This window comes from Volvox carteri (genome assembly GCF_000143455.1).
Source record: "Volvox carteri f. nagariensis unplaced genomic scaffold VOLCAscaffold_3, whole genome shotgun sequence".
In the NCBI taxonomy this organism is placed as follows: domain Eukaryota; kingdom Viridiplantae; phylum Chlorophyta; class Chlorophyceae; order Chlamydomonadales; family Volvocaceae; genus Volvox; species Volvox carteri.
The window spans coordinates 2,026,137-2,039,096 of NW_003307546.1; the positions used below are offsets into that span (position 1 = coordinate 2,026,137).

The 12,960-nt window shown below is 60.8% G+C and overlaps 2 protein-coding genes across 2 annotated transcripts in view; one reads left to right on the plus strand and one right to left on the minus strand.

Annotated features, from left to right (window-relative positions):
• The window catches only part of rlsL (RegA-like protein RlsL), a gene marked incomplete at both ends in the record, with an annotated part of 11,040 nt that extends 1,946 nt beyond the window's left edge, over positions 1-9,094 (plus strand). Inside the window, 9 exons of the mRNA XM_002946407.1 lie at positions 1,510-1,879; positions 1,961-3,610; positions 3,758-3,906; positions 4,402-4,494; positions 4,960-5,025; positions 5,401-6,262; positions 6,304-6,508; positions 8,000-8,069; positions 8,894-9,094. Of these exons, the coding sequence (XP_002946453.1) occupies positions 1,510-1,879; positions 1,961-3,610; positions 3,758-3,906; positions 4,402-4,494; positions 4,960-5,025; positions 5,401-6,262; positions 6,304-6,508; positions 8,000-8,069; positions 8,894-9,094 (3,666 nt within the window). The remainder of the gene's footprint in view (positions 1-1,509; positions 1,880-1,960; positions 3,611-3,757; positions 3,907-4,401; positions 4,495-4,959; positions 5,026-5,400; positions 6,263-6,303; positions 6,509-7,999; positions 8,070-8,893) is intronic.
• A 2,486-nt stretch (positions 9,095-11,580) lies between these two features.
• syp2 (uncharacterized protein) overlaps positions 11,581-12,960 on the minus strand; it is a gene marked incomplete at both ends in the record, with an annotated part of 25,175 nt that continues 23,795 nt past the window's right edge. The window contains 4 exons of the mRNA XM_002946578.1: positions 11,581-11,760; positions 11,850-11,891; positions 12,060-12,197; positions 12,452-12,588. Of these exons, the coding sequence (XP_002946624.1) occupies positions 11,581-11,760; positions 11,850-11,891; positions 12,060-12,197; positions 12,452-12,588 (497 nt within the window). The remainder of the gene's footprint in view (positions 11,761-11,849; positions 11,892-12,059; positions 12,198-12,451; positions 12,589-12,960) is intronic.

A 12,960-nucleotide genomic window follows, 5' to 3' on the forward strand; every position in this document is an offset into this window, starting at 1 on the left:
GTGGGCAGCGTTACCCTGGTCGGCCCCGTTGTGGCAGCCGTTGGCTGCGCAGTGCGTGCGCGCGATGGCCCCGGCCCTGTTGGGTCGTTGTCGGCGTCCTGCGCCGCATTGGCTAGGCGTTCCCTCATTTCGCGGCTTTTCTGCACGTGAGAGAGTTCCTCGTTAGCTTCCATTAGGAAGCCTAGTGCGGAGCGATAGTCTTGCTCTTCGCAGAATTGTCTGACTTTGTCAAACATGCGCGACGGCGGTGTTATGCCCCTACGCTGGGCGCGTCTCACGTACTTTTCGTACATGTCCTGGACCTTTTGTACCAGTTTTTGCGCTTTTGACGGGCTCACCTGGCGCAGCTGGTAGCGCTCATGGTCGGCCTCCGCCGACTGGGTGCGTTGAGGGTTCCTGGGACTGGCCATGAGGGCTAAATAGAAAATGTTTGAAGAAACTGAGATGTAGGTGCGGAAGCGTTGGAGTACTCGACTCCGAGGTCTTTTGACCGGTTGGTCTAAGATACCAAAATTGTAACAAAGCTTGCAGTTGGCAAGCAGTTGCGAAAAAGGAAATTATCCAACGATAAAGGTGGTATTGATAAATACCGTTTGGTATTGGAAGATTATGAATAGTTCTTGGATGTACCGTTGGTACGATACCGTTGGCCCGGTGAGCCAAGGGCCGCCTTAGCGGCGTTACATGCATGGCGAAAGCACCATAGGGCCCACAGCGATGAAGCTTGCGAGTAAGCCCGTTAACGGTTTATGTCTCTGCAGCTCCCGAGATCAGCCTTTGGTCTCGTTTTTATCCAAGGTAATCGAGTTATGGAGTCCCAACGAGCATGTAGTTTCCCTTCCATGGCCAGAACGGCGGTAAAATGGCAATGATAAATGTATCATGCCGCATTTCTCCGAGGCTAACCTTGGACACTCTGGCCACTTCCATCTTAACCTGTCTCACTTTCACCAAGCGAAAAATAATGGGCATCCCATACTTCTAAGCAGCTCTATGCACAGGGACGTGACATTCGGTACGGGGCTGCCTGCGTCGCCACGTGGACACCAAGCGAGGACAAATAGCGAATGCGACGAGGGCGACAGCGACAATTTTGAATCGAGCGGAACAGACACAGCCGGCGAGCAGCCCTCTTTCGAGCGACCGGCCAACTCGAGCTTCACAAGCCAGCAAGGCGACAGCAGCCGTGCCGACGTGAACACCAGGTGCCAGAAAGACTTTCTCATGTACGGCGGCAGAAGTGCGTTTGCCAAAATAACTGGCAATCTAAGCGACGACTCCGATGACGCACGCAACGCACGCAACGCAGAGCCGACGCACCAACACCGTCCGCCACCGCAGTTTCCGCCGCTTTCTGAACATAGCAGCACGCACGACCTACTCGGCATTTTAATGGCACCGACTTTGAGCATTAATCCGCCGTCACGCCGTCCGTCAGGGGCCGGACTCGCGGTCGACGGTGCGCGAGGCGACCTTGCCGCAATCCCACCCGCCCAACTCCTCGAGCAGCAACAGTACAACAACGTCCAGGCGCACATGGCCGACGCTCCCCCTCTCCAAAGCTTCGACTCCGACAACCTGCCCGACGTTCCGAGTCTCCTTCAGACCCTTGGGTCGCGATCGCAGCCGTACGGCGTTGGGCTCGTACCAGGCGAAGTCATTCGCGCCCAGCTCATTCTATCCGCTCTTGCCTCACAGGCAGTCGAGCAGGGAAATGATGATGCCGGCGAGGGCGAGGGCGAGGGCGAGGGCGAGGGCGAGGGCGAGGGCGAGGGCGAGGGCGAGGGCGAGGGCGAGGGCGAGGGCACAGCCAGTCGCCTAGGGGAATGCCTTGCACCACCACCACCACCACCAGTAGTAGTTGCAGCCACTGCTGTTGGTACGTGGGGTCCCAACGCTACACCGGTGGGGCAGCCGCACCCGCAGTTGCCACCACCGTCACCACCACATCCCTCCTCAGGACAACAAGAGCATCAGCAATCACGGGAGCAGCAATCGCAGCAGATGATGACTCATGCGGCGGCGGACCCGTCGTGTTCTTTCCAGGTGCTGCCCTTGAGTGCGACCGAGTGGACGAGCACCGACCCGCAGGGGGGGCACTTGCCGCCGCCACAGCAGCCATCGCAGCCGCAGCCGCAGCAGCCATCGCAGCCCCAGCCGCAGCCGCAGCCACCGCAAGGAGGACATCCATTTGAGTTCGGCATCAGCCATATGGGAGCTGCGGGGCAAAGCGGCTTCCGTACGGCCTCTGTCCCCTCGGACAGCCGCACGAGTGCCCAGCTGGAGAGCCGTCCGAGCTTCACGAGCAACAACGAGGAGCTCATCGCAGCCATGGCGGCGGCCGGTCTGGGACCGGCGGCTACCGCAGGAAGGGCGCCATCGGATGCCGGGGCTGCCACAGCTACGCCTGAGACCGCCGTGGTTGCTTCAGCAGCGGCGGCAACGGCAGTCGCCGAAGGCACTGCCGGACCGCGCGTTCACGCCAGCTCCGGAGCGGTAGATGCTGTACGGCTGTCGTCGTCGGCGGCGGCCGCGGCCCTTGGCGGTCGATCCAAGCAAGCGCTGTTGCAGCAGCAGCAGCCGGCGTCCCCTGGCGGGATGGCTCGCCGGCAGCGCCGAAACGACTCGTACGGCACTCGTGGCAGCAGTAGCGGCATGGCTGAGTTTATTGACGAGGCTGCGGTGGCGGCTCTCGCCGGTCCGGGCGGGGGGCCGTCCGTGGCGGGTTCAGTGTCCGGGTCGGCGCCGGGTACACCCACCTTCTCGCCGCATGGTTCTGTCCGACCAAAGCCACCCTGGTCTGCCTCGTCCTCCGCGCGGTCGCTGCAGTCGTGCAACATCTCCCTGCAACAGCAGTTGCAGCAGGAGCACCAGCGGGTGGGGAACTTCTGGCCGGCATCGCAGCCATCATCGTACAGCTATGCGGCGCCGCTGTCGCGGGGGCCGAGCTCGTCGTCCCACCTCCAGCAGCGGGCGTCGTCGGCCGGCGGCGCGGCGCCTGACTTCACCGGCCCGGCGGTAACCGCGCCAGCGACCTCCGCCGCCGCACCCGCCGTCTCCGTCGCCGACCGCATTGTCGGCGAAGTTGCTCCGCCGGGCGGTGGCCCAGCCCCAGCCCCAGTAGTGCTCTCCTTTCCTTCCTTGCAAACTTCGACGGTCGCGGAGCATTTCGCTGCCAGTCCTTTCGCTCTGGTCTCTCCAAGCCGCAGCCTTGGCTTCGGGAAGCCGCTGTTCGAGGGACCCCCTCAGGCTGGCGACGGCGCCCCAACAGGTCAGCTTTTTAGGGAGTATCGCCGTCCGCTGTCAAACCTCCAGAGCCGTGACACGGCCGGTAGGGCGCGCAGCGGCGCCGAATGCTCTCCCGGAGCCGGCGGCGGCGGCGGCGGCGCACGCCTCACCCTTCCCGGTGGGGGCTGCGGCAGCGAAAGCGGCGGAGGCCGCAACGCAAGTGCGAGCCTTAGCCAGGGCTTCTCCTGCGGCGAGGGCAGCATCAGCGGTTGCGGACTGAGTGCCCTGACACTTGGGAACAGCACGGGTAGCGGCTCTGTGAGCGTCGGGTACACGACTAGCGGCGGCGGTGCCGGCGGAGCTGTCCTGCAGAAGCGGTCGCGTGCGCAGCCCGCAAAGACGACATCTTGTTTGCAGGCTGTTTGCAGCGGTAGCGACGGCGGCACCGCAGCTGCCGGTAATGACGACGACGGCGGCGGCGGCAGTAGCGATGGCGGCGGCGGCGACGACGACGGCGGCACCGCCCCAGGCGCGGGTAGGGCCTGGAAGGCGGAGGAGCTGCCGCCGCCGGTGGCGGTGACGGTGACGGGGTTCAGCCGGCAAGTCGGTGACGACGGGCGGCGGCGGCGGCTCTCCATCCAGGGGGTGTTCCACCCGGAGCGGTACCTGGCGAACCAGGTGCGTGTGCCTCTGTTGCACTGGTCCCCTGTACCGGGGGTGGGTGGGTGGGTGGGCAGATGGGTACATGAGTTGGTTCCGATGTGTGGGTGTATGGATGTACTTGTGTCGCAAGGAGTTTTGGTTTCAGGTCTGCCGGGCTGCCCGGGGGGGGGGGAGAATAAGGCGGGGGTAAGGAGGGTGCGTGAGTTGGAGCCGGGCTAGGGACGGGCTTGTCCGGGGCAGGGACGGGCCTCCGGCACGAAGGCCCGTGGCTCATGGCACGCGCCTGGGCAGCTGCTAGCATGTAGCAGCTAGCATATCGACCTTGGGACAGGATCGTGCGCAGTTCTATGGTGCCTTTGATTACGAACGGGTCTGTAGAACATGGACTTATTAGCGGAGGGATTGCAAGACGGAACGAATGGGGGGGGAGGTGTGAGCTTTGGAGTGTGTGTGGAGGCCTCCGCGTATTGACCCATGGGTCGGCTGCCACTGCGGCCTCAACTCCTCCAGGACTGCATATTTTACGAGAACAAGTTCATAAGCCGATCCGCCTTCGAAAAGGCTGGCGGCTCCACCACCGCCAAGTGGCACTGTTCTATCAAGGTGGGGCTGCGGGGGTTCACTGTCTGCACCGGTGTTAGAGCAGTCGGATGTGCGGTGGTCGGTCTCATGAATGGCACGTGAATTTGGCATGAGCGGGCTGTGGTCTGAAACAGTGAACTAATAATGAAGGAGTTGATAATATTGAGTGAGTTTACTATACTTGGGGCGTGGCTGGCTGCTTTGATTTGGCGTGCTAGCCTTTTTGACATCATGTTGACCTCATGTTCATCTTTGACACCATTGTTGGACTTTTCATTATGAAAGCTGCAGCAGAGGTCGTTACAAGTTTTGCTTTCATGGTGGGCCTTCCCCCCAAAGGAGAATGAAACAGCTGCTATGTAGTGTTTCATGCTCGCGGATGCCGCCATCCCGGACGGCGGCTCATCCTCGCATTGGTGTATTCCCGCATTACGATGTGTGACTTGCGAGATATATTTACCATCTTTGTTGCGCCTCACTGGGCAGGTGGCAGGCACTCACGCGGTAACGTTGGGTAGCTGGCTCAATGCGAAGGGCCTCCCAGTCATCAAGGTAGGGTGGCCTCGGTTGCGTGGAAGGGCGGGGGGGGAAACTGTGGCAACAGATCGAGAAGGTATCAGAGCACCGTATGTATATAGACATCAGTGGGGGCCGGGGGTGATGGGGAGAGGTGTGTGTAATGGTATCCACAGCTCCCTGCGCAGTGTGCACACCCCCACCTGCTGCTGTGCTGGGGTTACTTTGGGCCAAACGGAACTTACTGGAGGCCGTTGTGTCCTCCTCGCCCGCCGCCACCCTGTTCCGCTTCGGACCGCCCCTAACGCGGGTGGAAATACCACACACGCGCCTTTCCACGGCTCAGGACACACGTGCCCCTACGCCCCCCGCCCTCCCCGGTTCTCTCTCCCCCTGCCTCTCACCCCCAAGGGCGGGTCCCGGAAGAGCAAACGACAACGCGCTGTGGAGCAGTCCACTGCCGTGACGAGCCATCTGACCCACCAGTCTTTCCAGCAACCCGCCTTACCCAGCCCGCGGCAACCACAGCAGCAACTACAACCTCACCACCACCAGCACCCCACCAGCACTCCCCACCAGCAGCAGCAACAGCAGCAGCAACAACAACAACAACAACTTGCTCATCATCCGCGCCTTTCCAATGGCGGGTCGCTGCCAGCTCCTGCACCACCACCCCCACCCGCACCCCCACTGCCGAGCCCCCAAGGAGCCGGGAGCGGTACGAGCCCGCGACAGTCCGGATCGGGCGGTGGAGGCGGGGGAATCGGCGGCATGTCTCTGGCGTCATGGTCACGATCACAGCAACCACAGCAACCACAGCAACAGCCGTTGCCGCATCAGCATCCCCATGGATTGCCGCACCTGCACTCGCAAACGCGCCCGCCTGCGGAGCCCTGTGCGCACATGCAGCGGGCTGCACAGCTTCATCACCACCACTCGCAAGGCCCGGCTCCATTGCGAGCTCTGAGCGGCGGCGGGGCCACCGCGACGGCTTCCATCGAGCGGCCGCCGCCCGCCGCCCAGTACCAGTCTGTCGCCATTCACTCGGCCCCACTCCAGCCGCCACCCACCCAGCTGCAGCTGCAGCTGCAGCAGCATCAGCATCTTTCGCCGTCGCAACCACAGCCGCCGACGGCAGCGGCTTTGGTGGCGGTGCAACCCGGCAGCACCCAGGGCACCAGTGGTGATGGTGCGTGTGGTTTCAACGAGGGCCTTGCGCGAACTTGGAGCGGCTACGTCGCATCCGGCATACGCGCTGCCTCTTCTCCTGGAGGTACGTGTACGACATTCCGATGTGGGCAATCAGTCCCGCAGGCGGCTCCCCGCGTGGAAAGAGGGAGCTGCCCCTGCAGGGTGACCCGGGTGATCCCACCCACTGTGTCCACTTGACGGAGGGCGGGCGGGAGCACTGCTATTTCTCCCTTCCCCCCCTTCATGCCGCCCGCATGTTAAAGGTTTCCGCGCCCTGGCATGTCGCCCCTGCCCCGCTGTGCGGTTCTCTTGCGCCGCCGCTGTCCAGGTGTGTGGAGGAGTTCGTCGGGGTGTGGGCTGGGGGCCGCTCCCGCTTCCGCCCCGCTGCCGGGGAGCAACACCACTTACCAAAACAATCAGGAACAACAACAACAACATCATCATTATAACCTGTTCCCGTCCTATCTGAACTCCTTGAGCACCGGCGGCAGCAGCACCGGCGGCGGCGGCGGCGGCGCAGCAGCAGCAGCAGCACCGGCGGGAGGCGAGTGCCCACAGATGGTGTACGACGCCACCGCCACTTTGCAACTGTACGACCGCGTGACATCTCGTACAAGTGGAGGCGGAAGCGCACCCGCATCCTGAGTCCGGCAGCGGCATGTCCTCGCTGACTAGGCCCGCTACTGCCGCTGCCGTCACTCGTGGGTTCGTTAGTGGGTTCGTTAGTCGGCTGTGCGTACCGGCCTCCCGGGGAGGCGGGGCCGGACTCGGTCGCCAATGTGCGACGAAGGACACAGATCCACGGCTGTCCAGGCGTGGTGGTGATGACGACGATGATGACGATGACGATGCAGGACACGACAGCTACTCCAGTGTTGTTGGGTGGGATACAAATCATATTGGCAGGTATACATATGCATGTAGCATACAGGTAGGTTGGGGGGTGGGCGGTATGAAGGAACCGCTTAGGCGCTGCTCAGTTGGGACTGGGGAGGGACAACACGGCGGAAAAGGATTATGAAATGGTGTTTGGGGAGGTGGCGACGGATATGCATGGCTTAGGGCGGTCTGAGGCCTCAGTTAGGATTCAGCGTGTGAAGTGTACGATAGGACGAGCAATGTACCGCAGTCAAGCGACACCTCCCCGCTCCCCTTCCCTCCCCACTCCGAGGCGGGGTGGTGCTCTGTCCGTTTAGACAGCTGCCCCAGCGGGTCCATGGCGGCGAGAGGAAAACGCCTCGTGTGTTGACAAGCGTGTTATTACGGCATTAAAAGTTCTGAGCGAGTTCTGAGCGAGTGGTGGAAGAAGAAGAGATTGCAAGAATTGTTTTTGTTGTTGATACCAGTTACCTTAACGTTCTTCTTTTATTTGCAATTCCGCGGAGATTCGACACCCGTTTGGCGGTTGGTTCGGAAGCGCAGTGCATGGGTTCAGATGTCTGGACAGCGTTGTCGCATCCCAGTTGGGTGGTTTGAGGGGAAAGAGTACCATAATGCCGAAGTGAACGACTTCGACGGTTTGCGGTCTGTTTGTCTGTTTGTTGGCTTTTGCTCATTTTGTCACCCGGGAATCGGCGTGTGAGGTGTGGCGGTGTGTCCGGAGCCAGCACGAGGAAGGCGACGAAGTGCTGGAGGATTAATTTGCTCAGTGTGGCATGATTGCTCAGTGTGGATCTGGATCTGGTTCTGGATGGGTGTAGCTGTATCATTAAAATTTACATTATTAGGCCTTTTTTGATGTGGAGCAGAAAACCAGAAGGAGTCTCATCATAAACTCTTTCATCGCGTCGGTTGGCATTCCTTCCACGGTGGCGCCCAGGTGGCGTCCTAAGAAGGAAAATTCGGGGGAGTCCTCGCGCTCCTCGGCTCCCTTTGCGCACCGCCGAAAGGTGAGTGTCTCTATGTCCTCGTTCAGAGTCCGAGGGGGGGTAGCGCATTGCTGCTCTGCACGCGGGGTATTAGCGAGCACTGGGAGGGGTACGAATCAGTAGTACGACTGTCGTACACACATGGCGTGCGATTGCACGGGGTCAGTTGCGGATGGGTTACAGTCTGTGGGGGGCAGGAGATCATCTCGAGAGTGGCATCCAGCCATGGCGGCGTTGCAGGAGAGTTCATCCCCAGGTTGTTGGAGCTTTTCCATTACGTCTTTTTTTTGTAACGAGCGAGTCTGGGGTCAGGGGCCAGCCGGCTACCGCTTCCCTCCCGGGCCCCGGAGGTGAACTTTTTCTGGTGGAGCGGCCTCGTTGGTTTCGGCGCCACAGTGCCAGGATCTCCCATGCTTGGTGAAATGGACTTAGCATTTCGGGCACTCAAGCCGTGTTCGCTGCCGTGTCCGCTTCATGGGCCGCTGGCGACCTCTCGAGCGATAGGTGTCGGAGGTGCCCCCCCTGCAGTGGTGGCCACACTTTACTACACTTTAGTTAACATTTGTATGTGCTAGGGTGCTTCGGGCGCTGTTTCGCTCCCGGGAAGGCGAATCGGTGTCTTTCCTCCTCGATGTCAATAGCGGCGCCGGAATATGCGTGTATTTGTGGGTGTGGTGTGGTGTGCAGGCTGCAAGAGCGGTCTGCAGGATGCGGTCTGCAGGATGCGGTCTGCAGGATGCGGGCTGCAGGATGAGGCCTTAGGGGTGGTTGGTTGAGTTGATGAACCTCGAGGCTGGAGGGATGAACCCCGCACGACATGGCGGGTTTCATGTTCACGTGCCCAGCGGCGGGTGCTGGTGTGGGTGCGGATGGCGGTCATTTCCTCCGCCAGGTGCTGCCCGAAGGCTTTCCGGCTGCTGCTCCCAGCTGCCGGTGGGGCCGAACAGAGCCGTCGAGCGCGTCATGCTCGTTTGTACACGGAGAACTTGTGCATTGCATCTAGTAGAGCCTTTGTGTACGTTACGACCTTTTCGATGATGAACTAGTACAAGTGGGCAGGTCCTTGGTCTCTGTAATAGGGCGAATTCCCTTCTTTGACAAATTGTCCTCTGTCTCTTGCTGTTGGCCAAAGCACAAGTGTCATGTCCTCTGACGAACATAAGATGTGCGTGGCGGTCCGGGTGGGGGAACGAATTCAACCGCCCGAGCTTTAAAACGAACTTGGTTGGGGTTTAAGCCTCACGTCTGTTATCGTTTGCTGAGGAGCCGGAGGGGGCAACCAGGTAGTGGGCTGCAGCCGGTTGCTTTGAACGCAGCTTGATCCCTCCGGAGGATTTCAGGAAGACTTGCTTCTTTGCTTCCTCCGAAACACATACGTTTGTGAACTAGCGCAGCATATTGTTCATCATCATTATCATTATCATCATAATCATCATTATCATGATGGCATATCCTGTTGTCAACCCGTGACTCGCGTCGCGATTTGACGCAGGGCAAGCGGTGTTCGTACGGTTGCAGTGCCTAAGGGTCATGCCCGGCTGTGTTCCGAAATCATCGTTTTGTTTCCTCCTGGGGGGCACAGGAAGAGTGCAGGGCGGTGTTTTCGTACCATTTGACCTGTTGGTCGTGTGTTGCTCCCTAAAAATGTCTTCGGGGTAAACCTGTTTTCGGAGGTTTGGCTTTTTCCGCCCGGGGGGGGGGGATCGCCAGCACTTGTTTTCCTGGCGCATGTTCCTGGGCGGTACGGTTGTGTTCTTGGTTGGGGCCGTTAGCAGCCCTTTATTCGTGTTGATAGTATGGGTCTCTGTTTTATAGAGGAGCGGCAGTTTGAGAGTTTGATGTGTTGTAGGAATTCCTGGAGGACGCGGAAGTGTACGATGTACGGTACGGTTATATAGATCATGGCAATCCGTCGCCTGGGCGTTTACGGCGCCAGTGCTGTCCTATACTTTGGCGGCTTATCTTGTTTTCGAAAGCGTGCGCAGGCCATACTAGTCAAGTGTAGTATGCCGTACTAATGGCAAGAAATGTAGTATGCTGTACTAATGGCGTAGTGCCATCATCCAGGATTATTTGTGTTGTCACAGTCGCGAGGTACGGCAGTGGCCCCCACGGGGGGGGCCAATGTAGGTGTAGTTCCATGTACACACACTCTAGAGATGCAGAGCGATATGGCCTTTTGTCTTTTTCCTGCTTCCTTAACAATATAGGAACATCAGTAATATGCCTCAGCCTGAAGTACGGCTGTACAGGGGTGTACGACTGTCCAGCTTGTACGGGCAAAAGGTGAAGAGTTTATGGATTTTGGCTTCCGACTTCTGCGCCTCCCATATGTTGTCCCGACCGGTGCTTGCACTTCCTACGATAAGGACCTGTGGAAAAGCGAGTCGACAATTGTACATCCCCTGTTGTGCTCATATATGATGACACGATTGTACTCTTTAATTCACCTACTCGGACGAGTTCTCTCCCGCCTTTCCCTGTCCCCTTCCTGCCGCGGCCCGCACCGGTCAGGCCGGTCGGAGTACCTCGCACGCCTGTTCCGCCCTCCTGCACTCCACTACCTGCCATCCTACCTCCCGCAAACACAACTCGACTACAAACAAACCTCCCCGTACTCCGCAGTCCGTACATTGTACCCTTCAGGGCGCCATTCACCATCCATGCACCATCCTGCACTTCCCCCACCGCAGCTCAATCACCGGAACACGGCCGTACGTCTGCACACAACCTGCAGCGGCAGCCCCCCCCACCTGTGTAGAACTGCGGTGGCCCAGGTCGCGGCACAGCGACACCCACCCACCCCCCGAGTACGGTATGGAGGTACCATGTTGCGCACCACGCCACTGCCACCAGGTCCCCTTTCCACTCTACTTCCAGCTCACCGACTTAAAGCTCTGAGGAATCCGCCACCAGGCCCCCCCAAACCCCCCACCCCCACATTAAAATTCAAACCCCCTCCGCCCGCTCAGCCTCCCCCCTGCCAATAACAACAATGACAACAGCAACAGCAAGCACCACCACAGCAGCAGCAGCACTCTCCCCTTTCCTCTCAATCCCGGGGGGAAGGGGACCCGATCGCGGCGGCCGCTGCCCCACCTTTCCAACCGCCACCTTTCAGCGGCCTAGTTAAGAGCCGCATACGCATACACATAGATACGCACCAGTCCACCCAGTGCCAAACTCGTCCAGCAAGGGAACCAGAGCCGCGCTCAGTGCTCCTCCGACCAAGCCTGGGGGTCGCTGGCGGCTGCTGGGACTGAGGGCCCCCCGGGCACCACCTCCTCCAACCCCCTCCCCCTTCCCCACCCTCGTCCTCCTCGCCATCCCAACACCACTGGAACAGCGGGGGGGACGGGAGCAACGCCGCCGGCTGCGGTTCCCCCCACTCGCTCATCAGGGGCCGCGGCGCTGCAAGTGGTGCTGGTACGACACTCCAGCCTCGCCAAACTGACCACCCCCGTACATCCGTCTCCCCGCTTCCCACCCTTCGTCTTCCCCTTCGCGTAACCCCTCCTCCGTCCCCTCTTGATCACGTGAGCAGAATGATGAGCAGCACCGACACGATCACCGCCGCCACCAGCCACAGCCACAAGCACTTGTTCCGTACTGCCCGGCTGCTGCGTGAAGCCGCCACCAGCTCCCGCTGCCCGTCCTTGACTCGCTCGGCCACACTGGTGATGTGCTCGTCCACCGTTTGGAGCTGATCGCCCTGGGGGTGCGAGGAGGAGGGCCGCGGGCGGAGGGGGGAGGGGCAGGAAAGGGAGGTGGAGGGGGGAAAAGAAACCCAGCAACTCTCACACAAGGGGGGCTGGGGCAGGTGGCCCCGATGCGAGGGGGCAGCTATGAAGGGGGAGGGGTGAGTCGGGGCGGGACGCGATACACACAGGTCCCCCGGGCGGGGGGGAATAGGGGGTCGAGGTGGAAGGAACACACACAGGCTCACGGCCCTGCGGCGCCTTCTCCTGCGCCTCTCTCCTCCCGTCCCCTCCCCTCCCCCATGTCCCCCACCTGGTCTGCAATGAGCACTGCCAGGTCCTGGAAGAGCTCATTAACCTCGACAATCTGCCGCTGGATCTCACGAATACCCGCATCTCGCTCCGAAATCAGCGCCTCGTGGTAGCGGACCGAATCCTCCAGAGCCGACACCTGACGGCGACCAGCAGGGCGGGGGAATGAGGGACAGCAAGGGGGACAGGGGGACAGGGGGAAAGGGGGAAAAACCAGACAAAGTCGAGAAGCCAGAGAAATACGGCCGACGTCGAAGGCAGCAGCTGCAGCTGCCGGAGTCCAAAGCCGGAGGAGGATGAGAAATGGCGTCATGGGCACACATATACACAGTTACATCCCCGGGGGCCCTCACAGCAGCGCCCTCCCCCCCCCGCGCACACACAGCCGCTCACCTCCATTTGCTGCTGCGCCTGTTTCCGTACCGCCGCCTCGATGTCATCCTCCCGAAATGCGGATTCGGCTCCCGGCCCCACCCCGCCATCCGGGCCCAGGAGGGGCGTCCGCATGGAGCCCTCCTCCGTCGAGGTCCCTACAGGGGTTGCGCACGCGGGGGGTCACCCAGTGCCTCAGGGGGCCTCAGTAGCGAGCTGGCGACATGTGGGTGATGGGGTGCACAACAGAACGCCGCGATGCGACAGGAGGGCAACTTGACTTGTGTGAGCGGCCCCCGGGAGAAGGCAGCATGGGGAGATGGGGTGTGAGAGTGTGTGTGGGGGGGAGAGAGAAGGGTTCCGACGTGCTGTGTCGACAGAAGTAGTGCAGCAGCGCGGGCAGTAACATACACCACCACCACCACCACCACCACCAGCCCCACCGGCAGCTACCACTCCTCTCGTCCGCGAGCCAGCAGGGTACAAACAGCACCGAAGTAACCCCGCCCTCCGCCGCCTTCCTCCCCCTA